The 26,581-nt window shown below is 47.1% G+C and overlaps 1 protein-coding gene across 1 annotated transcript in view; it reads left to right on the top strand.

Annotated features, from left to right (window-relative positions):
- Positions 1 to 26,433, top strand: part of LOC149335469 (phospholipid-transporting ATPase ABCA3-like) — a 41,950-nt gene extending 15,517 nt beyond the window's left edge. Inside the window, exons 7-26 of the mRNA XM_089553812.1 lie at positions 850 to 975; positions 2,026 to 2,143; positions 2,679 to 2,833; positions 3,075 to 3,230; positions 4,535 to 4,707; positions 5,351 to 5,561; positions 6,737 to 6,896; positions 9,095 to 9,354; positions 11,759 to 11,955; positions 12,828 to 13,137; positions 13,768 to 13,921; positions 15,108 to 15,233; positions 16,073 to 16,330; positions 17,040 to 17,296; positions 18,927 to 19,088; positions 20,783 to 20,941; positions 22,209 to 22,390; positions 23,591 to 23,764; positions 25,245 to 25,467; positions 26,200 to 26,433. Coding sequence (XP_089409938.1) covers positions 850 to 975; positions 2,026 to 2,143; positions 2,679 to 2,833; positions 3,075 to 3,230; positions 4,535 to 4,707; positions 5,351 to 5,561; positions 6,737 to 6,896; positions 9,095 to 9,354; positions 11,759 to 11,955; positions 12,828 to 13,137; positions 13,768 to 13,921; positions 15,108 to 15,233; positions 16,073 to 16,330; positions 17,040 to 17,296; positions 18,927 to 19,088; positions 20,783 to 20,941; positions 22,209 to 22,390; positions 23,591 to 23,764; positions 25,245 to 25,467; positions 26,200 to 26,433 — 3,795 coding nt within the window. The remainder of the gene's footprint in view (positions 1 to 849; positions 976 to 2,025; positions 2,144 to 2,678; positions 2,834 to 3,074; positions 3,231 to 4,534; positions 4,708 to 5,350; positions 5,562 to 6,736; positions 6,897 to 9,094; positions 9,355 to 11,758; positions 11,956 to 12,827; positions 13,138 to 13,767; positions 13,922 to 15,107; positions 15,234 to 16,072; positions 16,331 to 17,039; positions 17,297 to 18,926; positions 19,089 to 20,782; positions 20,942 to 22,208; positions 22,391 to 23,590; positions 23,765 to 25,244; positions 25,468 to 26,199) is intronic.
- Positions 26,434 to 26,581: the final 148 nt, after the last annotated feature.

Here is a 26,581-nt window from a genome sequence, read left to right as displayed (position 1 = left end):
CTGAACTGGAAAATTTGGAGAGGATGCATGTTTGGAAAAAAAAACAGCGCGAAAGAAGTGCGGGACAAAAGCAAGGGAACACTTGATAGCGCTTGTACGTGTTCTCTTGCTTGCGTCCCGTTCTTCTTTAGCGCTGGTTGTTTCCAAAAGGGCACGTTATATTTATTGGGTACTGTTCATGCACAATACAAAAGAATAAACATTAGCGATCCAGTTGTGGTACCAGCGACAAGAGAACACGGAAGCATGATACCACCAGAGTCCACAATGGCTTTGATAGAACGTAAAAGCAAAAAACGGAAGTACAAGGGGGGAAGCACAACACCACAAAAAACCAGCAACGGTCAGGGAAGTAGCCATTTTCAGCCTGAGGATGGATATACAAGTGAACGTAAGTTCCGAATTGAGAACACAGGGACGTCTAACCGAGTGTCTTAACTTTTTTTTCTTGCCTAATAATATACACGGAACGAACGCAAACACATGAGGCTTCAAATTCAAATTCTTTATATACATTGCAAAGTACAAAAAGATGTGTCCAACGCTGTCTGGTGTGTTCCAGGTCCTGATGGACAATAGAGCTAGCGCTGTTTTTTTTCCCTTCCACCCAGCCACTTCAGGGCGGACTTCTAGCATTTTCCAGCATTCTCCCCCGTGTGATCAGCTGTAATTTCATCGCGAGCTGATCGTACTTATCGGGTATTTTGCGCATAGTGCTAGTCGCGTTCCACAGGGTATTGCGTCCGCAGGCACAACCCACTCATTTAAGTGAACGGGTTCGGAAGTGATACATGTTCTTTTTTTTTTCTTTTCACTGCTTCCTCGGTGTGTTCCACATGTCCTCAACAGGCCAGCTACTGGATACCGGCTATGACGTTCGTTCCTGTACCAGCAAGGTCGGCCCAGGAACTGATAAATTTTGAACCGGATCCCACCGATGAACTGGCCGCCATCGATCTTGTCAATGCTAGCAAGGTACGGGCTCCTATATCCTAGCAGCCATTTGACCTGGGCTTGTCGGTACATAACCATCGTGTCAGGCTGCGCCTAAGTTAGGGCCAAAAAAGAAACCATTAAGCCATATCTCTTCTCTTGACCGTAGCTCGCTTTTGCCGGTCTCGTGGGCCTATACTGTGGAAGTATTCAGAGAAGTCTCTTAGTCTTAGATACGAAAATTAACTATTTCACAGCAGTTTTTCTCGAGCAGTGTGATAGGTAGTGAAGAGTACTATACCGTAATGAGAAGAAAATATAATGTTCCTCAAAAAACCCTTAACAAATTTGAAGAGCACATAATCAGGAGACTACAAATAAATACTTTCTCCGATCCCTACTTAATGAGTAATGATATACAGACACATACGATTCGTCCTGCCCTTTCTGTGGAGCAGTTGACCCACTCTTTCACACAATTTGGGAATGTCAAGAAAACCCATATTTGGACAGTAATCCCGTTCCGACGTATGAACTCTGGGAGGTAACCCTTCATAGCCACAGTCTTCTCGACGAGAAATCTTTGGTTGAGGGGGGCCAGGTTATGATTTCGATCAGTGGGTTCTACTGAACCTACCCAGTATTTATGCTCTTAATTAAAGTTTTTCCTCTTCTCCCGCCTTCGTGATGAGAACAGCGTAGCAAACTGAGCTCGCACCGCAGAGGAATTTACGCGCTTGCGCTAAGTCGCCCATTTCTCTGCTTATCGCTGTTATAAAGTGCTGACATGCCTGCCATGCGGTCGACGGTCGCACGGTATTGTAGCGGATTACTTCCGGATTAAAAATCCGGAAGCCTGTATCTTGAGAAATGCCTACTTCGAAACGTACTCCAACGGAGCGAGGGAGTGGGATGCTTCCTTTCAGATGCAATACCATGTGGCATCACCGTCGCGGCAGCTTGCACATATGTGCGCTTGTGTAAACGCTGCCAGTTAAGCTATTGACCGGTACGCAAATGAGATGCGATATGTGCTTTCTTTTCACCTAAGCATAGCGCTCTTTAACAGTAAATCCGTCTTTGGTGTTGCAGGACTACAGTGGCGTTGTGGCCGTGCAAGACGTGAGCATGCGCGTGTTCGAAAACCAGATCACCGTGCTCCTGGGTCACAACGGCGCTGGCAAGACGACTTTGCTCAACATGATCACCGGTAAGGCGATCGTTCTTTGCGGTTTAGACAGCTATTTCTCAATAAGGGCAGCCCAATGAGGCACACCGAAGCCGGCAGCCCTTTGAGCTCCCCCATCGGTCCCATTCTAAACCAGTGTATGCACCACATTAGCACGGACGTCAGTTTCGCGAGTTTGTTAGCCCTTCTGACACAAATTGATAATGATGCGGCAGTAATAGGAGTAAACCAAATTTCGGCTCACCCACAAGTTCCGTATAAAATAGAAAGACAACCCAAACCCGAACAACTCACGTGGGTCACACGAGCCCAATATGGTGTAATCTCTATATTAGGAGTAGGCGCCTGCAGATGCGTCTGTGTGTAGCAAAAGAGCATCTAACGGGTTCTAATGCGTGCTCTGTCATAACTTAGTGCAGCCGTGTGACCATTCAAACAGCTAATTACATAGCCTCAGTAGAGGGGCGCTTTCAATGCTCAGACAAACCGTTTAGTTTCGTTTGGCCACGTGATTCTGAGAAATGTTCCGACTGCCTCTCCTTCCCTCCGGATGCAGGGTTCTTGGACTGCAGCTCAGGCGTCGTTCTGGTCGGCGGCTACGACATCCGGACCTGCACCCGGGAAGCGCGTGAGAGCATCGGCTACTGCGCACAGTACAACATCCTCATCGACGAAATGACTGTCGAGGAGCACCTTGTCTTCTTCGCAATAGTACGGCTTCGATTCCCTCTTTCTCTCTCTCTGTCTCCTTTCGCCGCTCGCAGTGGAGCGGAGGACATTCCTATCTCCACTCTGCCACGTGCCAGCAGTAGAAGCTGGCAGGTGGTGTACATTTGGAGAGAACACTACACCGGACGCCGTCTGTTCTTCATGATGTAGCGTTTAATGCTAACGCATAAAAAAAAAGTACATTCTTGTAATAGCAAACGGCACATGTTCGCTTCCAACGCAGCTGAAAGGGATACCGCTGCACAAGGTTCGCTACGAGTTGGTCACCTTGGTCAACGACGTGAACCTCATGGATCACCGCCAAGTGAGGGCAGTGGACCTCTCGCTGGGCCTCCAGCGGCGGCTGTGCGCAGCGCTGGCCATCCTCGGAAAACCGAAGGTGTGTACTACATAACGGACAATATAGTACAGATAGAGCGACATATAGGTTTGCACTAAAGGTGTATGTACTACATACGCTTGACTCGTGATAGACTAACATACCCCTCGACACGAAGGGAAAAATTCAATTCCAGCCGCGATGGCTTTCCGATTAATTCGAAATGCAAAAAGAAAGTTTGTGAGTTGTACTATGTAAGTGTGCGTTAGGAATTACAGGTGGACGAAATTAATTCGGAGCACTTCACTCTGCTTTATATCACTCGCTCCTTCGTTTCTTCAGTCATAGTTTGGCTGCGGTGTCCACCGAGAGTGCGATATCGCATAATGCAAACTTCTTCAGCATGTATTAAGTAGAGTGCTTTTTTTGTGAAATACTAAACCCAGTGGTGTCCGTTACTCAAGCCAGAATGGAACTGACCTTGGAGAGAGAAGCCGGGCGGCGTATTCGCCAACTGCAGCCTGTACAGCCACAAGGCTTGAAACCACGGTGAATTGATCACGGTGACTGAAGATTGTCACAACGGCTTACCTAAAAGGGATAATAAATCCTCTTAAATGGCGTTATATGCCACTAAGCATCACGATTTGCGACCTAAAAGGGGAAAAATGAAAAAAAAATGAAATTAAAAAAACAATAAAATTACAGTACATAGAGCGGAGTCGAACGGCCGACCTTCCATACGCAAGACGTGCCTCTAATCCACTGAGCCATAGCGCCGATGTCAAGCCGTCGTTCTGAATGAATATTTATAACCAGCCTTAATGTGGCTGCTACCTGCCGGTGGGCGGCGCTGTCATCGCTGGCTGTACCGGCTGCATTTGGCGAACACGCAGCCGGGCGAGGGGGCGTCATTCGTTGTGAGCTTATGAGCTTGTTCCAGATAAAGCTATAGTTGTAGTATGGGCGCTATGTTATCTACTTACTGTTTCTGTCTGTAACGCGTTCGCTGAAACCATAGATCTAAATGAACCCGTGCAGTCGGCCGTTTTTTCAGGAATTTATCATGAGGTGTCCATTGCTATTAACTTCTATTGACGAGACGCTTGCTGTAGTTGAAAATAATATATGAAACACTGCCTACTAATTAACGTTTCTACTCTTCCCTGAGGTACGCCACTGCTTAAGAGTAAGAACTGCATATTTAAATACTACTGGAAGCCTTAGCTGGAATACTCACATACTGGCTAAATATTGACACCTTCCATAAAGCAGGGTCTGTGCGCAGTGAGGATGCTTGGTGCCGTCAGCGAACACTGACCGGTGCTCACGATTCCTGAACGTCATTCGTTCATCCACCCCAGGTCATCATCATGGACGAGCCGACGTCCAACATGGACCCCGACGGTAGACGAGAGATGTGGGAGCTGCTGCTCAAAATCCGCCGCAGCTGCGCCGTCTTCCTCACGACGCAGCACCTGGACGAGGCCGACGTGCTCGGGGACCGCGTATTCATCATGGCCAACGGCCGCATCAGGTGGGACACACCTACGGTGGTTGTAGGGCCGCGTCAACTGGATGAGTATCCCCACTGAAACGTTCTGTGTGAAAGACAGTGTAGGTTGAGGTCGACAGAAGACCTCGCCTTCATCGTTAAGGCGCCGCGGGTGATGAAAAAACGTTAATTAAAAATAAAAGAATAATAAAATAGAAGGCAATGAAATAAGTTTTGATCGAGATATAAAGGAGAAAGAGATTCAATAGATGAAAGCTGTCCCCATAATTCTGTTTCTTTTATGCCACACTCATGAGCACTTCCATGAGGATTCTTTTTGCCTCCCGCATGACTGAAACGGCACACAAGGCATCTATAAGGCCTACAAGGACGAAACACATTGACTACAAATGACGTTATCGACTTAATGCAGAAATAAGGCGAAAAACATTCCTCAAACATGCAGATTTTTTTGCGCAGATGTTTTTAATAGGGAACGCCCAGCAGTGCCACCGCATGAGACTTGTTCACAATATGCTTGAACCCTTGAATCTTACAAGGACACCTCTAAATAAAGCTATTTCTTGCGTTGTGTGTAACGGGAATGAATGAGTCGAACGACACAAACTCCAACTGGTCTGGCAGAGAGTCTTGAGGTACACGTTTCTGCGGCTTCGTCTTGCAGGTGCGGTGGCTCCCCCACCTTTCTCAAGCAGCGATTCGGCACCGGCTACCATATGCGGATCAGCAAGCTGCCCAGGTGCAACATCGCGGGCGTCGAATTGCTGCTTAAGAAGTATGCGCCCAAAGCCAAGCGGCAGACCGATTCGGACAACGAGGCCGTCTTCATCCTGGGCCAAATCGTGGCTACGCGGAAGATCGTCACTATGTTCAAGGTGAGGCTCTCTTACTGCTGCGTGAATGTATTGCTTTGCTCCTATGTTGTAAATGTGGGAGCAATGCGTTCGGGCAGAACCATTATCACAGCAGTCGGCCTTGGCGCGAGATGCTTTCAGTTGCACTTTTAAAGTCCAGGGGTTTGCTTTGGGTATAACAGTTTCTCTTCTGCTCCAATGGAGGCAGCTAACTTCAGGTGAGTGCCAGGGTATCTAGGCACTTAACTCTGAAGCCGCATAGACCAGTTACAGAAAGCATCCGGTGCTACAGCAAATCTCGACGAGCCTCCTCTGGTTCCTGTGGATCTTCAGGCATCATGTCGTGCCTGGTGGCAGTCACAAGGCCGAACCAAGCGCAGTCGTACTAGGAGCACGCACAATAATTATTATAGCCCACTTATACAACACGTTCCGGCACCCTTTTTAGCCAATGCGTATGCTCTTCTCAAAAATCAGATATCATAATTTTCACACTTCAAGGGTGAAATAGGTGAGCCCATTTGGCCCTTGGTGGTGAGCCCAGATGGGTGAGCACATGGCCTTCAGATAGCACATTTTCAATAGCTTAAATCTCTGACCTACCGAGGTAAATTTACCTACCAACATATGAACGCAGTATTGTCGGCTGGGATATACTGCTCTGATGAAGCTAATGTAGCTTAAGCAATAAAAGCCAGTCGCATATTTGTGGCCTGTTGTCTTAGTATAAGCCAATATGACGCAACAAGTCAATGCCGAACGGTGCTGAAATAATGAAACACAGTTGCCGGTCTATGAGGACAAATATTTCAGGGCCCCATTAACGGCCTATGAATGTCTAGCTTGAATGAATAGGCACGGGAGAAGTCAAGACAAGGACAGAAAACATTACGGAGGCAAAGTGCAGCATTAGTCAACCCTGTGTGCTGTTCACTCTTCTTTACACTCCTCCGTCAGAGTACCAAAAGTATGGAATTTGTAGCGCTAGATCATGTACATTTTCACCAATCCGATGAAAATACTGCATTCCAGTATCCTCTTTCAACATCTGCGCATAACAAGCTGAATAACTTTCGCGCTCAAGCGGAAACCGGCTGTCATCTATCTATCGCGCTCAAGCGAAAAGAAGTTCACGCGACAGCTACAAGTTAGGACCACTTAACTCTTCTTCAATTAGACGCTGCTCTGCTGCACAGGACATCGAGCAGCGAAGCGAAGACTTGGGCATCGCGTCCGTGGGCTTGACGGTGACCTCCCTGGAGGACGTCCTGATTCGTGTGGGCGAGGACCACCACATTCATCGTCACCACAAGCTGCCGGACGATTCCAGCGTCGTGTCGCTCATTGATACGAAAGGTGGAGTGGCCGTCGCTTTGCCCGTCAGCCGATCGCGACTGCAAGTTGCGTGGTAGTGAGCAAGTTTGCGAGCCTTTAACCTTTCTTACCCTACGCGAGGAAAGCCTGTGGTGCCAACAATTCAGTCGGAGAATACCCACAACTGTCCATTAAAGAAGGGTGCCCTGCAAATTCTGCTCCCTGTGCTGCAGTCAAGAAGGTAGAAATGAAAGATGTTGAGTTCAAATGAAAGTTCATATGGGTTCTTTCCCACGGGCTTGTCATGTTTCGATACAGAACCCACCACTGAGAACGCACTTGCATCACCCGTCGGCTGGTATCGGTACGTCATCACAGAAGACAGAGGGCAGCTGTTTTGGGCCGGTCCTCCCGCTAATCAACTTCTGGCTGATTCCCGATGGAAAAAGTTAGAAAATCACTGCAAGCCGTTTTAAATGCTTACCGTTTATGATGTCTGCAATAGCTGCACAATAGATGAAATGGATGATTAGGGGACTTGAGAAGCCCATAACACCTGCTCCGCCGCATTTCTGAGCGTGGACTGCATGATGGACCATTGTCGAAGGCTGTATCCGCGCATTAATAGCGCGTGCATCTTCATTCATGGCACCTGCTCTGTTTCGCTTACTCTTTTTCGAGGTCATCACCGTCTGCTGAGTGTGTCCTTTATCGTTACTACGATCTCTGCTAGCTTTTATTTCCGGAGGCTCACCTGAGGAAGACAGATACGTCACACATATAGAACCCTGGCACTAGGTTCCCTTATTTTAGATTCCCTCCATTTTCTTCTGGGAGATTGTGATTGTTCGAACTGTGCAGACCGGCAACGATACCTAGCGGAATAAATATCAATTCTCATCAAGAAGCCCCAGTTCTGCACTCAAACAAAGTCGCTTTCCTATTTTCTTTCTCCTGACCTCTCCTCCTCTCTAGTACTAGCTTCACCTACTTGCTCTAATGGAAAGTTCACACATAGATATTACTTTTGCAAAAGTGTGATAATGAAAATTGCCCAGTAACACCTAGAAGACCTGCGTGCATATAGCCGGATTCTGATGATTACGGATCCATATGAGCCAAATAGACTTATGAGAGCTTTTTGTCGGCTTCAGCCTCATAGGTCGGACTGTTTCGAGCGCGGTTCATTTATTCCATCCCCAACGTTACTTTCTGATCGACTGCGACGGGATGTGAAGAGATAGGGTGAAAAGAAACGTTGCAGTAAGGATACGCCTGTGTTACTATGAACGTGAAAGCGTTTGTTTGGGATATTTGGATTTGGCTTTTTCAATTATTACAAATGGAATAGCAGAGGCAGACTAGAAACGTCAATTCTAGCTGTTGTCCTGTCGTTTTGAGTCTTGTACGCGTCAACCATTTTCCTACTACTCATGGATTTAGTGCTGCAGTGCAGTAAAGTAAAATATATTCTAGATCCCATACATTTTTGCTAGCTTACTTTTCCGCTGCCGAAGTGTGAACGAGAGAAAAGGCTGTCATGTTAGTGCTTGCGACAGAAGCTTGCCTGCCTTAACTTGCTTGTATTGTAGCACAGCTGTGCCCCTGGCTGCACACAATGAATGCTGTAGTTTTTTTTTGCTGTATTCACTGAATGATCATTTTTGAGCAATATTTTTATGAACAGAGCTTGAATGCGACTATAGAAATAAATTCCTATAGAAAACTGGGTCAAATCCAGAGTTACGCATCGAAAAGTCATCCAATATTCACACTGATATTGACTAAATTATCTGCGTATCTTTTTTCATTAAATCATCGTGTAAAACGGCTCTAACATATAAAGCATATCATGCAACCGCTTGGATAGCGGTACGGTTTGTGCGGATAACAAACTTTAGGGTTTTTGCTCAGTGTGCATTTACGTGGACATTTGGTTCATTTCGAATAAAACTTTTTTTTTCCTTCTACAAAGCTGGCGCGGGGGTTAAGGCTAGGCTACACCTGTCAACAGACCACAAAAGTGAATTAGCCACTGATTGAATTCCCTTGATTTGAGGTTTTTGAGCCCTTTAAATATCCTCACTTCCCCGAGATTGCGCAACTCTCCACTTTGGCTATCCTCATCGCACAGTGTTGCTTTGTCAGCCAAATTTCTGCCCCGTGACTTAAGAAAACGGTGATGCTTTTCCTTGAACAGGTATGAATGTATCCGCCTGACTGCCTTGCGCTTCGCGCAGGTTTTTTGCTGAAAACAATGGCCAGCACGACGGCCAGCGAGCCGACCTTGATGGCGCAAGTGTGGGGGCTTCTCGTCAAGCGCGCCATCTACATGTGGCGACAGATGAAGATGCCGCTGTTCAGCTGGATAATGCCACAGACGCTGCTGGCGTTGCTGTTTTTCCTCGAGTACGTCAGCCTGAGGGGCAGCGGCCGCGCAGTGGAACACGCGGGCCCCACGCTTCAGTACGAGTTTCTGGAGGTGGTCGAAAAACCACAGGTGAAGCAACATTGCATAGCGCACTTGTAGCGTAAGCTGTCTGATACCACATTGCAGTGTTTTGCGGCCTTCTTAGCTGTGAGGTAATAGGCATGTGTCCAAAGACGAAACAGCAGCGTCAATGCGGGAATCGCCTCGGTCTTCTGGGTTGGGTTCTGGAGGGAATACTTGTCAGGGGTAAAGTGGGCAAGAGTGTCATGTTTACGACATGCCACTGCTTTAGTGTATGCCCATCCAAATGTCATTTGTTCTTTATTTATTTATACAAATGCCTGCTGTGCCCAGAGGAATTATAGCAGGGGGGACAATAGCAGTAAACATATACCTAAAATGAGCATCTCACAATATTGAAAGTAAGCAATAAAGCACATCTGTCTAAAAATAAAATAGAACGCATCACTGAAATGTCAGTACGAGAAAACAAGTTTGAAAAGGTGGAAAACCTCTACGACAGATTGGACGCCAGGAAACACTGAAAACGTTTACCCGTTTTACATTGTTCTATGCTCTCGGGAAGCCTATTCCAATGTGAAGAAGTATTAGGAAAAAAAGAATTACGAAACACATCAGTTCGACATCGCGGTACAAGAACTTTCAACTTATGATCGTGGCGTTCAGAGATAAAATGTGGAGGTAGAATGTACAGGCTCTTGTGTATTCCCGTGAGATCAGAGTATATTTGGAAAAGTTCTAGTTTTGCGGTTAGTCTCTGGTGAGCCAGTGTTTTCCACCTAAGGTTTTCTTTAAACAATGTGATGCTACTACGGAAGTTATAGTTGCCAGAAACAAACCTGGCAGCGCGGTTTTGGATGTGTTCAAGTTTTTCTTCATAAATTCGTTTTTATATGTTTAATTGCGGTAGATGTCTCCGGCAAGTTTTCTTCGAGTGACCTCGTTCCTGTTTATCACAGGGTTTTAAAATTAAATCATCAGCATCATCGCCTAGTTACATTTAGCGCCGGACAAGTGCCTTTTACACTGGCATTCAATTGCTCCTTTCTGCGCTATAGTCTGGGCCAGCCCTGCACATACCCAATCATCCTGAACGGAAGCAGTTATGAAGGGAAAAAAGTTTATGAACACATTTTTATCAGCAGATTTGTCAGAAGGCTTCCATAGTTGCGCTATTAACGTTTTGCTACTGTAAAAATCGTTCCCTATTGGTTTTCTACGCCAGTCTTAATTGCTCCATGCGAGCTATGGAAAACCAAAAAGATTTTGCTACATGCCGGAAGCACGGACCATTACCTTTAATATTTTAATTACAGTAACGTAAATATTGAATTATTTTGTCCCTTAATGTTGGACATGCTGTCCTTGAAAGTTTCATAACTCCTTTCCTACTGTCTGCGCCACTTCTGACTGCTTTAACTTGCTTCGATGTCCGCTCTGTTACCATTGCTGACCGCCAGCTATTAGCTGTTGTGAACACTTATACAGTTGTCTGGCTCAAGTACATTTTCTCTTGTTAAGCCATTACTGTCTGGAGCGGGCTTAGGGGGTTGGGCGGTGGTGAAATGAAGGGACTGCACAGCATTATAAGTGCTTCCCATAACGGGTTTACCGCAAGGGGCTGTGCAAGGGGAGGTGATTGAAAGGCTAGAGTGTGGAAGCAGGTCGCAGTGGAGAAATGACAAGGATATGACGAAGGAGGAAAATCTTGGCTAGCATAGGACGAGGGCTCCGCACGCCCTGGCCAAGGCGACGCCGTGACGCCGAGCCGCGGCACAAGCATTAAAAGGAGCACCCGGGGACGTATACTAGCAGAGTCAGGAGCTCGGTGCCTTCGAGGTGCTTCCAACCTTGGAGATAAGACCTACTGCGACAGGTCATGTCTGTTCTAAATCATTTAGCCCTACTGTTGTGAACGTCCCTCTCCGTCTATCACTGCTGTCAATCTTCAAGCCTTCCCGTTCGCCTTCAAACATTCTTTACATATGCTGTCAGCATGCAACGGCGATATTATTTTTAGGGATGCCTACCACATACACTCCAAGCCAATCATACTCTCGTAGCTTCTTTCCCATGGTTCGCATCCTCGGTCACTGCTTCGCCTTGATATACCGTGTACAGGGTCAATCACACTTAGAGGGAACACGGCTCCGCGTGGCCACGTACCTGCGGAGTGCCATTGTATCTAACTCGTTCATGAATCAATGCACGGTGGCGCACGAGAAGAGAGACAACGAAGTGATGCTTCGGGTCATCTGCCGCTTTGTACAGATTTACGCTACTGGCTTCGTCGCAACGGTGCCCCACGTGTGCGGAGACACGCGAAGCCGTGTTCACGCATAGTGTTAATGACCCTATGCATACACTCTAATGATTTCCAGTACCTCACTGCTTACTGTAAACTGCTGTTCCCTTCCGACGATGCTGATTGACATTGCTGGTGCTGGCGCAGGGTTTCGTGCAGGTAGACTCTACCCAGCAGTATTTCTTCGACCGGTGGTTCGAGCCACTGTTGGCCTCCTCTTTCCATGTGAAGTCGCTCGAAACGAGCGTGGACGTTATGGCCGCTCTTCTGAGCGCTTCCAAGGAGTCTCTCTACGCGTACGTCTTCAACACCCACTACGGCCTCCAGATGACACAGGAAGCTGGGTGAGCCTCGCCGCCGCTGTTCCAATCCGCCCGGCTATGTGAGCATCGTAGTGGGTGCCGTAACACACTGTGCGACTTAACATGCAGCGCCACCTATCCTTGCCTCCTAGATGTAAGTGTTGTGGTGGTTTTCAACTCGATGCCCCTATAGCGATACTCGGGGAAAACCTTCGGTGTCTGTAGAGCAGAAGCGGGAGGCGACACCCTCGACAAGTTGGTAGTACTTAGCCCTCAGGAGCCAAGAATCGCAGCTGTGGACTTCAGCTGGTGGTAAATTCTACTTAAGCCGCAAAAAGAAGACATGCGGAGTCGTTGCGATTTGGAATGCGAATTCTGTTAGATGAAATCGAAGGGTGTGAGGTTGAAAATTGAAGCACAGGAAAACTGGAATGTGCTGCTGGCAATCGTGATTGTTCGTCCTGCAGATCGCCAGTGCCGCCGTCGCTCCGGAACTGCGGTGTCTATGCGAACTGCTGAACTGTTCATCTTATGATGAAAGGCTGGAGGCGTACCATACTTCAAAGCTTAGACAATGATGGTCATAAGGAAAGTGTTTTCGTTTTCAGAGAATTTGATGAGTACGTTTGGAGAAAAGGGAATTTTAACGGAGTTTCAGGGAGTTTTAACAACGAAAATTTTAAGAATTTTGAATTCGAAAATTTAAGAACCCCTCATTTAATAAGTGTAGGCGATGGTCAGCAATTAAGCAACATTGCACGACTGCTGCGATATTCACCCGCTGTTTGTGTCGTTCTTTGTTTTGCGCACCACTCACACCAGAAGCCGCCAAGTGTGGTTCGTTGTGCAATTTCTTTTTTTCTTTTTGCTTTCGAGGCTAAAACGATCTTTTTCTGGAAACAAACCGGTCGCAGGAACGTGCTGTGGTACAACGGCGAGATACAGCACATGGCGCCCCTGGTGACGAGACTATACAACACGGCTCGCCTGCGGAACATCACTAACGATACGACGGCCGAGTTAAGCTTTGACGTCACGTCTCGAGGCATCGAGGTGGAGCGCGAAGCAGTGGAACACGCCAGCAGGGAATCTGAGAGCATTCGCAGCCAGAACACGTACCGGACGCTGGTGCCGAAAATCCTGCGCTCCATTTTTTTCCCGCTCGTATCGAGTCTTATGTGCAGCAACTTCGTCCTGTTTCCCATCTCGGAGAGGGCGCTGCAGGCGAGTGTTTCCTAGGAGCCATTTATTAGTACAACACACGCACGCACACAAACAAAATGCAAGCATACTGAGGAGCTTTGGTGAACTCTGTTGGAGGTTCTCACGCCTTTAAAGGCTTAATACGAAATGAGAATAACAGGAATCTTCATCGCAGTGCAGCACCTCCAGATAGTAAATGAAGCTCCGCTACTGCTAGTATTATTGCCTCAAAATGACGCGTTTTGCTGGTCTATTCTCAGCGTCTAAAAATCAGGTGCCTTACTATTCGAGATTAGCTTTTGTATTTCAGTTTAGTAACGAATTATTGGCCTACATAGAGCTGAAAGTTATGAAGAAGTCCTTAGATATCAAAGAAGTAAAGCAGAGTTGAGTTGAAGAAAATAATGGTGTGAAGATGTGCAAAAGTCCTGTAACGATTTTTAAGGCCCAGCTTATGTTTGACGCCTATACTGACCAGTTATTCGTTGCCAACCCACTGCAAAATAGGATTTCCATGAAGGCGTGTCCATCCCTCTATACATTCTTTCCCTACAATTGGTTCGTTCCGCTGTCATGTCATTGAAAAGCACTGCCGTTTACAGCATCGAAATCTGCATTCGCTGACAGAAGGTTCGTGAATGACGTGCGCAGGTGAAGCATCTGCACATGATCTCGGGCATGGGTCCGCTGCTCTACTGGCTCACAAACTACGCCTTCGACTTCATGTTCTACATCGGCACCGCCATGATGGTTCTCCCGCCCCTAGCATACATCCCGCAAACCCAGCTCACCGCCAGCGACATCCGTAAGCTCCGCCCTCTTTGTCGCTCGCCTCTTTTCTAAAAAGGCCCACTTGCTGTTGTTATAGTTAAACAGTGTGCCTATACGTTAATGTTCTAAAAATTATTTAATGGTCATGCTGAAGTGTTAACTAGCCGTGATAACTTAACATTCTCAAAAGTCTAAACGAATGAATGTGACGACAGGATAACCATACAGAATTGCTTGTGACTGTACCAGGGCATTGGACAGCTTTAATATATACCAGGTGTCCCAGCTAAACGTAACCAAGCTTTTAAAAAACACGAGGTGTCCTAGCCGCCTGAAACCAAATGAGGGTTGTTTAGACTCGTGTGACCTAGTCTGCAGTACTTTTTCGTTCTTCAAGGTTGACTAATTGGTTAAGCTTAATTAACTAACTTTTTAATTATTGACTTGAGGAACAAAGTGTCAATAGAAAAGTTGTAGATCGTTTTGAGAAACAGCTTACTGAGACATTTGCAGCAAAGTAATATTTACGTAAAGTAGCTTTTTACCGGCCTTTAACCATAACCCGCACAATAAGAAAAAGCTTCCACATGACAACCGGCCACTTCAACGTTCCAAGACGCGCCTTAAAGAATAAAATCTTTTTTTTCTGAAGTCCTCTCCTCGATGAGACTTTGGGTGCACACAGGTGCAGAGAAGTGAGCGAGCAGCTGGTCACGTGGCAACTTTATTTTAAGGCCAATAAATGAAGCTACGTAAATCGTAACTTGACGGAAACAGCACTACTAGCGGTTTTTCGAGGTGATCTAAAATTTTTGCATTGACACTTTCTTCCTGAAGTTAATACCTAATTCATTAACTTTGAAGACCGAAAAAAATACTCAAGACTAGGCTACGCGACTATGAAGAACCCTGAGTTGGTTTCACCGGACTAGACACTTCGCCTTTTTTAAAAGTTTGGTTACATTTAGCTAGGACGCCCGGTATATCCGAATATATGTGCTTTTGTGTTTAAAGCGTGTTGATCAACTATGCAAGGATTGACGGCCAGTCGAGACAGAACAAGAGCTTCCAGGCACAAACTTGTGCCATTATATTTGCATGCGAAGGAAGCTGAATGAAGGGAAATTATGTGCGTAAAGAATGAATAGGAAGACATGTACTCACATACACGTGTACGAAGCACCGCCAGTCATGTCTTCTAACGACTTCTCTCTTCGCAGGGCTTATCTTCGTGCTCAACTTGCTCCATGGCTATGCGGCGCTTCCAATGATCTACATGTGCTCCTTCCTATTCGACAGTCCAACAGTCGGATTCTCTGTGATTGCCATCTCAACTTTCATAGTCTGTGAGCACTTTTTCTGCTGATACGTGTACCGCAAAGCGACCATGCAGCCGATGACGGAGGAGCCGCGACTTTAGGTCGTCAGAGCAGTTATAATGTCGCATATTTTCTCCTTCGATTGTTTTCCACGTTTACTTTTGATCCTGTAGTGGAGGGCGAGGAGAATGAGATGACAATTGGAAACGAATCGTTATATTAAACAGGGACAGCTTTATGCTTTGGGAGTCAATTTCGAAGGCACAGGATATAGTCGCCCTGCCTAGACGTAGTCACATTGTGCTCTCATGGTAGCTTCTTGTACTTAGATTTCACTCTAGAGGGGTAAAACAAACTGACTGTTTTGCCCACGCCCTGCATGCACTGTTCTTTCATTACAGTGCAATATAGCTGTAGGGCCCGCTTGTATAGGTGTACCGAGCCCATGGGTAAACGGTAGGATCGTCGGAAAAAAAAAAAGGAAAATCAGCGTTTAGAAAAGGCTGAGGTAGTGAATGGTTTGCTTTGGCTTATTGGGGTTTAACGTCCCAAAGCGACTCAGGCTATGAGGGACGCCGTACGTTAAAGGACCCCAGGTGGGAGGATCAAAGGAGTAGAAAATGGCTGCGCGAAATAGAAAACTATAAGCGCGTCGTATGCGGGAATAACGTAGAGAATGAGGACACATGAAGTAGCTGACCATACGCTCTAGCATAGGAAGATAAAAATGCAACGAGAAGTAAACGGCATATAACCTACTGTGAGTGGTTAGCGCGTTTTCGAACCGAATGAAATTTTGACGATAGATTGCCCTTGATCCGAGTAGGGAAATACCATGACTCTGTCTCCCTTCCCTCTTTCGGCAGCGTCCGCCGGCTGCGTCGGATGGGTGTTCAAGGAGCACTACAGTGACAACATCGAGAGTGCAGGCCTCACCACCGTGCTCGATGTGGCGCTGCAGGTACTGCGGCTGCTCCCTTCCCAGTCGTACTCGCGGGGCATGACCAAGATCCTGCAGTTGGCCCAAGAGAACGCCCTCTGTCGTAGAGGCGGCATCGAGCTGCAGAGCCGCTGTCATGCCGGCGACGCCAAGGCCCATTTGTCACTGTGGGAGTGCTGCCTGCGTGAGTTAGTGTTCCTGGGCACTGTTCCCACGCGGCCGATCGGTAGTGCTTAGGCGTTTAGTGCCTTGGGATAACATCGGACACATCCACGAAACCATGCTTCTGGACTGACTTACACAGAAAACAGTTAATGCATACCAGACTAGCCCAGGGCGCGTTTGGATGAGAGCCAGACATTGTAGCGTTCAGGGCGCTTACATCAAGCCCTGCACATGGCATCCGACCCTGCGCATTATTTTGTAGACTGCACACTTCATCCGACTCTGCACAGTATTCTGTAGATAAGAATCATTATTTATTGTCTAAAAGATTATTATCGCTACTGATGCGTTAATCATGGGCAGGAGATTAAATTCTGGGAACTGGAGGCCTATCAAGCTCGAACATCTAGCTCCGGAGCTGCTTGCCCCGCCGATGACGATAAGGCCCAACTGCGTATGCAGAAAGCGATTGGTTATATGAGATAAGGGATTATGGCAGAAAAGGTGGCTGGCTAACTTGAAGACAAGGCTAACTCTAAGCGTCAGGGGCCTTTCTTATCCTCTGGAAGCAGCCTGCCTAGCTATGGTGATGGATAGTGAGCAACCATAGTGAGCAACAAATCTTCGCAGCATAGTGATTAATAATCTTCACAGTGCTACAGGAATTCTGCTTAGTCATGCTGTATCGTATACTGATGGCTATGTATTCTACGTGGCACTCGTACCAGACGCCGATTCTGCGGACCCCTACGACTACGCCATCCAGCCTCTGGACATGCACCCGTATTCCGCCTTCTACGACCTGCTCACCCTCTCCGTCGAAGGCGTGGTGGTGTTCGCGCTGCTGCTTTGCGTCGAATACTGGCTGCCCCGGCTGGACCGCAACCTGAGCTCGCTCGATACATCTGCCTACCGGGACGACGCGTTGTACGCTCCCGTGCCTATCCAGTCGCCCATTGGACAGGGCATTGCGGGACCAAAGAAGGCAAGCTGGCCCAGATTTGCTTGCTTGGTTTTGTCACGGTCATACCTTAGCATGAAAGCTGTAAAAGTATCCGTAGAGAGGACCATGACTTCAGTGCCCAGAGTCTTAAAAAAAATTCAGGGGGCACTTTGTGTAAAGGGCGTAGAAGCGAAAGCGTTTTCTGCACCACTTTGGCTGCCTCTGTGGCACTGGTGACGTTACCACTGGATGACGCCACATATAATTAAGTACTAACTCCTAAGTAATGACAAGTTGCGAATTAATGGCTAATTACTGATTAATGACTAAATACTAATTAATAACGCGACAGCGTGCTGTAGCGCTGCCAGGGAGTCCACAGAACGCCACCACCCGTTCGTAGCGATGCCTTGCTCTTCGAACGCAACGCTTTTTGAGGAAAGGGAATTACGCAGTTATTCTCTCTCATCTCGGTGGACACCTGAACCGCACCGTACGAGAAGGAAGGAAGTGTGAGTGAAAGAAGGAAGAGAAACAGGGGCCGTAATGAAGAAAATGAAAATTGTATTTGAGAACAGGAAATTAATCAGTAACTGTATCATATATCTCTGACAAGCTTCTGCTGACAACCTTCTATCGACAACGATAAGGTATTAAAGGCTTTCGCCTTAAAAATGAGTGGTAGCGCAGTTGCTACGTCCTTGCGCTGCTTCTGGGAATCAGACTTCTGATCACGACGGGCTATGGATCTTCCGCACGCGTTCTACTCTGAGCGTTTTATCTTGGGTGTGGTTTTGAACCGCGAAATCTAAAAACAACCTTCAGCCTATGTAGGTACTCTGGGAAACGCCCCGTTATCCAGAAGTGTATTAATGGGTGGTAGCTTTGCGAGGACCTTGTAGTCTCTCTTGTACAGCAGCTTCCGCTGCATTAACAGGGATGGCAGTGCCTGAATGTAGAGCATGGACAGTCCTGCGTAGCTTTCATTAGGACAGCGAAAGCTCTTGGTTCGTACTAGTTAATAAACATACAGACTAGCATTGCGTTCTTGCGAGGTTGGCATATAGAGGTGCCGCCTATGAGCTGGACTGCAGTCTATCGGTGGCGCTGCGGTTTTTCGTCTTCTGGCATACAGATCTATTAAGCAGCCTTAAGCAGAAAGTCTGAATGCCGCGAGTGATGCTACTGTAAATTTAGTTTCGGGCGATTCCAAGTGCCGGATTTTGACCGTGGTTTTGATACATGGGCACTTTGGGGAGTAAACGTACACTGGGCAATTTAACTTTACACGTGTCCAGAAACCCAAAATGCGCTAGCGGTGTGCTTTTACAACTTGTTTCGTTTTAATTTTCATTCGAAGCAATTAGACAGCATGCATATGCATATAAGAGTTGCGACCGCAGAGTTATGCTGTCACGTTTATGTTTCTCCGTGCGTTTCTGTGAAATTGTTCATGCCTTATTTGTGAGGCTTTTTCATTAATTCCAGAAATATCTATTATTTTTAGGACACAATTTCGCGACTGATATATAATCAGAAATCTGTACTCCATAGATCACTAAGAGGGAAGGCGAAGCCCAACAAACCCCGCAGTCAAATCAGTGCGTTCCGGAATCGATCTCAGCATGACTGCGTCAAGCCCAGATACTTACGCCCTATTCTCACCGCGCAGCCCTCGGATAAGCACGAGGACACGGACGTGCTGCGGGAGGACAAACTGGTGAACGGCCTGGTCTCTGGACAGGCAATAGTGCCAGCCGAAGGCCGGCCTTTCGTCATTGTGCACCGCCTCTACAAGGCCTACGGATACATCGACAGCAATTCCGTTCTACAGGTAGGCGCTCTTGGGAATGGCCGGCCTGTGTTATTCATACCGAACAATTCTGAACTAAAACATTCCTGAACGCAGAGTTGTTGTTGTTGTGACTGAGAGAAGGATGAAAAGGAAATTGCACGGGCCTGCTACTGGCTCCAGCCGAGCCACCACCGCTGCCACGTGCAGATAGAGGAGAGTTTAAAGATTAGAAGAAAGAGAAAAAAGAAAGAAAAGACGCGCGTCGCAGCAACAACTGCGTCCGCCGGAGCGGACGCTGCTCAAAAAACAGATAAGCGGCCGAAACCGCGCTCGCCGAAGCGAGAACAGATCTCTATAACGCTGAGTTTATAAGCGCATCTTTTATATATCATAATATTTCACTTGTGGGGTCACTCCGCGTCCAGCCGGCCGGGAAGGCGAGCTTCCGTGCGGGCTACACACAGGCGTTACTCGTACGCCACACGTTTCCCCAACCCGTGGCTCAGAGTCGCAGCCACGGCAGGTTCGCTCGAAATAGGCAACGGCAGAACATGCTAGGAAATAGTCCTAACGCGAGGTAAAGCTCACTGCGGAAGAATAAAATGGAATTTCAGCAGCTCACCAAGTCGTCGTCGACCGGCGTTGGGTCGTCCGGCAGTCGGCGGGCAGGCAGAGGTCCGTCGGGGCAGCTCGCAGGAGGTCCGCGGCAAGAGAGCGTTCCCGCCGCGAGCTCCTCTTTTTCACCCCTCGAGCATTCCTCGCTTGGGGCAACCAGCTGCGCCCAAGCGAAGGCATTCACCCCTTCCCTACGGGGCCAGTGCGTTGTTGTGACGTCACGTCGTTGTTGGGAAAGGAAGAGTAGCCGGAGTGCCTTCTCTCCACATTCCCGGAAGCGTTCGCGCTTGTCTCGTGACTCCACGCGTTCGTTTCTGGCGCGGGGATGATGAAGGATACCAGTGTGTCTCATCCACTATACCAATCAATGTACCCGCGGGTCTCCAGGTGGTAGGCTTACATTTTTTTAATAAGTTCTGGCTATCGTCAAAAGTGTTCCGCATTTGTTTTCTACGGCAGTCTTACCTGCTCCATGCTAGCGATGGAAAAACTTTTAAACGCTAGATATTGCTAAACATCGAAGAATAGATCATAGCCTACAATATTTCCGTTACAGTACCTTACAATTTTTCAATATTCAAAATTTTTGTCCAAGAATGTTGGGCATGGTTAATTGCTAGATTTACCGAGCGTATCTGGTATTCGAGAGATTAATGAATGTTCACTTAATACGGTTGGAGAATACACAGGGCTGGAAAGGCGTTAGTTGTGTTGGCTTAAGGGATGTGAGAGAGGCATTTGTCCGGCAGTCGATGTCTTTTAGGCTTATGGTGATAATCGTGGACGCGTGACCGCTTAAAAGTGAACAATATTCAGGAATCAGTTGTTAGTATTATGAAAACTTAATTACTACTACAAAATAGCAAGTTGCTCAACACTTTGGTCGATGAACTCAGCGTTGTTGAGTGTCCTCACCTTAAGTTCTACGGCTGCCTGAACAAAATGCTCAGCTGGTGCCGCATGCGGTGTAAATATGACGGGGAGTGGAGACATTCAAATTAACGCCATCTACAGTCATGCGAACGGGATAAATAGCATCATATAGGGAACTCGAAGTTCGCATGTCTGATACCACGCAGACCGTTGTGCGGCGTGCATTGACTGTAGCTCGCTCGCAGGGGCTGAGTTTCACTGTCCGCTCCGGCGAGTGCTTCGGCCTGCTGGGCGTCAACGGTGTGGGCAAGACCACGACGTTTCGGATCCTGACTGGTCAGGTGCTGCCGCACGAAGGAGACGCCTACGTGGCGGGTTTCTCCCTCATCTGGAACCCGGCGCAGGTGAGACATGATCAAGCAGAGTGAAATGAAGGGTTAATATCTTCATGTATACGTTGGCACCTTGTTGGCTATACAGCGAAGAAAATCGCAAGTGCCCTTCCTCGCATCCGAAGTGCCGGGAAAACCTTTCGACCAGAACGAATAAAAAGTTAGGCAGGGTTGTAACCGAAGGTCGAGTGATAGCATTTTGGCAATGACTCAGGACAAATTTGGAGGTCGCCGTGATGTCGGGCACGCTCAGTTATGGTTGGACATCGCTTTTGGTCCAAATCGGATGCGGTGAAATTTCGTGGGTGGCCCGAGCCAAATTTTTGGAAATGACCCGGGCAATCAAGGCGGAAAGCTGGGCTCGTTGGTGTGAAGGTGTTAGCGCTCGTCCTTAACCAAACCTTATTTTATGCGCTAGTATTTTAATTAATGACCCGGCGCATGGCCAATTATGGTAGGGCATCGCATTTGCTCCAAAGCGGCCAGTGTCAAATTTCTAGGGGGGGGGGGGGGGGCAAATTTGGAAGTCACTATTGTGTCGGTCACGTTCATTTGTGGTTGCACATCGATTTTGGTGCAGATCAGTCGAGGTCAGTTTGTCGTTGTCAATCTCTTGCTATGCTGTGCTTTTCAAGGTTAAACCAAGGTTAAATCAACACGGAATGGTGAGCAACCTTTGCGTTCAGTAGAGCTACCGCTCTTAGAAAGCGGGATGGCGACATTCATCTTCTCACGCAGTTGTGTGCGTGGCAAGGCGCGGTGAAACGCTCAGTACGATTGCTGTAATACCGTATGTCTTCCGTATGCCTCCTATAGAAACCATACGGGACATAGGGAATCTGTCAGGACAATATGAGCAATGCATACCAGAAAGTTGAGATACATGCGGACTCCGTATGACAACATGTCGATCATAAGGAAAGCACGTGGGAACAATACAGAATGGACATGGAAGTCGCACGGAAAAGAAGCATACGGATTTTGCTATATCTTTCATACCATACGAAATCCTTGTTAACATTATCCCAGACGCCCGCTTCAAACAAGTTTTTGTACGACGGAGAGTCCTCGCGGTACATTTCACCGGGAGTGCGTTGAAGCGATTTGTTGAAACTACATTAATGCGCTACGTTGTGCACCAAGACACTGACGAAGTACTCGTATTGTCTCTGTGGACACTAAACTGGTCATTAGCAATGACATCGTTTCGTACAGCCGATAGGTAAAAGAAAGATAACATAAATCTTCCGAGCTTGACACGGCGTCCGTGCAACCGCAGTCCCAGCGCTACGTGGGCTACTGCCCACAACGGGACGGCCTGCTGGATATGCTGACGGGCACTGAGACGCTCGTGCTGTTCGCGCGGCTTAAGGGTGTCCCCATGTCGGCCGAGTACCTCAGAGTGTTGCTGGACATCTTCCACCTGGGCGAATTCGCGGAGCAACTCGTCTGCACGTTCAGGTGGGTGGAATGCTTCTGAAAAAGCTCGGAGAGCCGCAGTTGATGTGAATTACAAAACAAATGGGCAAATTAAACAGTTCTACTTATGACTCTGGTAACGATACGGTAACGTACTGCGGTTGTGTCAGATGTTTTATATTTTAGTCCAAAAAGTGAAGAGATCGATACATTTTTGTAAGTGGGTCTTCGACTCCACCTTGAGTAGAAGAAAAATAGCTTGTGCAATGGCGGTCTTTTGGCCACAGATAACCTTGCGCCATAAAAATCTATTATCATCATCACATTGGTTTAATTTTTTAGTTATTTACAATGCCTACAGCGCCCTAATTGGAAGTATTGTAGGGGAGAGTGCAGAAAAAAAAAACGGGAATCAAGAGTAATTCGTTCGCACATTTTGAAAAGTTTTTTTTTCCGTATAAGTCTTTTTGTCACTGCACATGGTAGTTACTCTTGCTTCCGGTAGGAAGATTGGTTAATCGCTGTCACTTTTATTTAGTGCTGTCTATCTTTCAGTGTTCTAGTAATACTATATGCGCTCTAGCATCTCCCCTTTATTTCTTTTATTTAGCGCTGTAAGGCCTTGTCGTAAAGTAGCCTAAGTTTCTACCTTGAAATTTCCTGGCGATCTCGCGCAATCCAGAGGGAAGAGCTGATAACCAGCTTGTACAGGCATCACCAACTCAGCGACAGGCGATGTGGGGTAGGCAGGCATATTCGCGAACAGGTCTGTATGGCGTCTGTGCAGCGTGAGACATACAGCTAGGGCAGGCACTGTCAACTGAGATGCAGAGCAAAGCATCTTTCACGAGAAAGTTGAAGAGGAGGAGCTTGCCAGTGCGCCTCGATCGAGTTGCAGAAAGCCTCCATGACCACGGACACATTCAGGTAGTTAAAGATGCGACAAATCCGACTGGCACCATCCCCAAACCATTTCCAGAGATGGTTAGTCCATGTGGAAACTAAAACTCTTGTTGATGTCCGCGTGCATTTAGTTTCAGATGAAGTAATAGCTGTTCTTTGCGGGACTGAAAGTTGTCGCCGCGTAGTTAGTCCTCAAAGGGCGGACCACCACAAAACTTTTAATCGTTTCTGGATTGGAGCTAACGACACTTGGTAATAAACACATCAGAGCCTCTCTGTAAACAACGTAAAATCTCTGCTATCTCGTATTCTTCATCCATTCTCGCCTATCGTGTGCAGTGCTGGCAACAGGCGGAAGCTCTCACTCTGCGTGGCCATGATGGGCGTACCCCGCCTGCTGCTTCTGGACGAGCCGTACGCCGGCATCGGCACGACTGCCCGCAAGCGCATCGTCAGCTACGTCAGTGCGCTACAGAGGACCACCAAGTTCTCCATCTTGCTCAGCTCACACAGGTGAGGCAGCCGGATAGTCCGGAACGACTGAGTGCGGATAGGAATTAATTCTGAAGCGCCTGCCAAGTAATATACATCGATAGATGAAATAAAAGGGCGCATCCAGACCAAATAAATCCACTATCTAGTCATGCCAAAGAAAAAAAAACCTATGAAAGTATTAGAAATGCATAAATGCCGTGTACTTGGTCCTTGGTAACGTTTAATATTAAGCTTAGCTGAGCGGGAAGATAAGGAACCTGGTTAATAACAAGGGACTACAAGAACAGAATATTCCAACTGATTTCGAGATTTCAGTAACTGTTCCGCTTTGCCTTATTCTTAAATATAGGGAAGGCTTTGTTTCGAGTAAAAAGCAATTTTCAAATTCTTTGTTTATTATAGCGCGCATTTTCATTTTCTTTCACAGCGTTCGGCAGAAAAGTGTGCCTGGCCTACAGAAATCACACGAGGTTTACTCTGCTTATCTTGAGCCAGAAGTATTCCTTGTTCAACATACAAAAAGTACTTTGCAGTCTGGAGTTCCTAGCTTTCTCATTGCAGCTGTTTTTGATTGATGCAAGCCGCCTTGTTCCAGCTTGCATTTACTGGCTAAAAAAGTGCCCCCATGAGCAGTGAAGTTTATGACGTGGTTGTGGTTCACGTGCCATATGCCCATAAACAATATTTTGCTAATGTGAAGACTGTTCAGAGGGATTGTTGATTGCATTTTACACTTTATTAATGGAAATAGAAAAATTAAAAAAGCTAACGCAGTTGCGAGCTTCCTTCTGAACTGCTCTGCACGTCATCCTTGACATGCTAAGGTTCACAACGGATCGAATTACTGATCGTGAGGAACAGAGTAACAATGAACGCACAGAAATCAGTATTCAAATACTTTACAGGGGTTTTTCTCGAAGAATGCTTTCCTTTTTTTTTGGTTCTTGTCACTTATTCTCAGAAAGCACGATGCAGAGCTCAATGAAATGTTTTCAGTAACGAGAGTAGCGGCAACAAAGATCGCGAAAATCTGTTGTGCATCTGTTGCAATGAAATAACAGTGAATGATTAGTGGCATGACCTGCTCACTGAAATAGTTCTGGGAACGTAGTAGTGACATAGCCACAGTCTGTACTACAGAAAATAGTTGTATATTTATTGAATAATTAGGGTCGAAAGGCAAGGAATTCTACTTCCGGATGTATAACTTAAATGTGGCTGAGAGAAAAACGTACAATTAACAATATATTTAAAAAGAAAAAAGTACTGCAAGTTCTCTTTTCAAATTTTTTGTTGTGTATCTACTGTATCCGAGGAATATTTAATCGAAGAAAAATTGAGTTGATTACACAAAATATCGCCCTATTTAAGGTGTGTTCGCCTTTCTGAGGGCCACAAGTTACGAAATTCATTTGCATGTTTCATTGTAAACACTTGAAGACACCGTTAAGACCTTTTCCCTGTCTTGAGCCCACTCAACCATGAAACCGTATCGCAGCATGGCCGACGTCGAGTTCTTGTGCAACCGCATCGCCATCCTCGGCGCGGGCCGTCTTCAGTGCCTCGGCTCGCTGGCGCACCTGAAGGAAAAATTCGGCAAGGGCTACACCATCACCGTAAAGACGTACCCCGACCGGAAGCAGGACTTCATCTACCAGAAAGAGGTGGCTGCGGACGTGGCCAAGAACTTCAAAGAAGCCGAGCTGGTGCACAGCTACGAGGTATTTGCCTCCCTTGCCCTACACTGCATACATGCGTGCATTTTGTGAAAGAACATCTTGTTTTGAGGTAGGTTATTAATGATTACTACAGCATTTAAAAATCAGAACTAGTGAAATGAAGTCTGTGACACACACACACTGGCGCCAGCACTTACAGGGTTTCAAAAAGTTCGTGGGCCACAAGGTTCACATTTGAGCCAAACAGTGGTGCATTTCCGACAATCCAATCTGGACGACACCCTCGGAAACCTTCATAGCCATGCCGCTTAAATCACGGCTTAAGGACCGGGAACATTTGACCAACTCTGCATGTGTCATTGCAAACCTTCGTTATGCTCAGTTGTGCTTACTGTAACGAGAAGCAACGTGGTAAATGCCCTTCAAACTGGTCACTTGCAAGGTTATGGGAGTTGCTTGCTGTAAAAAGCTCTGTTCAACTCAAAGCTGTGCTCCTGATGCTAACTGTCGCCTTACCTAGGACCCGTTGACTGGCGTCCATATTCTTCCACATTAACAAATCTGCAATGCACGGGCGGCAGCTGCCAACACCTGTGCCTGCTCATTTCGAAGAAATTTATTCGTAGAAAGAATGAAAACTTTGGTAAGAGACAGCGAACAGGGTTTGCATTCGATGCTAGCATAGAATACATCTCTCAGCGTGCTGTCGAAGGTGGTAGGAAATGCAGTCATCCTGCTAGCGCTTTGTTCCAACCCGACCTGTCGTTTGCGCAGGGCCAGCTGGAGTTCCGGATGTCGCGGGTTCGCATGCTGTGGAGCGAGATGTTCACGCGCATGGCGAAGATAAAGAAGAAGTTCAAGCTCCAGGACTTCTTCATCACGGACACGTCGTTGGAGCAGATCTTCCTGAGCGTGACGCGGAAGGAGGCGAGCGAAGCTGCTGCCGCGGCTGCGGCTCAGGCTCCGGCTGCGCCACCAGTTGCTTTGCCCACCACGCTGGGAATATAAAGGCCGAACTCCGGGCAATTGAGTCACTGCTTCGTGTATCGACTATTTATCGCCTTCGACACACCAACTGCCCACAGAGAGCGACACGTGCGAATAATACTTTGTAGGCCACAGCGAAAATCTTAGATATAGCTCAGTGAGGCGTTCC

Source organism: Amblyomma mixtum, chromosome 7 (assembly GCF_055824585.1).
Source record: "Amblyomma mixtum isolate Tamu chromosome 7, ASM5582458v1, whole genome shotgun sequence".
NCBI lineage: Eukaryota > Metazoa > Arthropoda > Arachnida > Ixodida > Ixodidae > Amblyomma > Amblyomma mixtum.
This window is presented reverse-complemented; position numbering and strand designations above follow the sequence as displayed.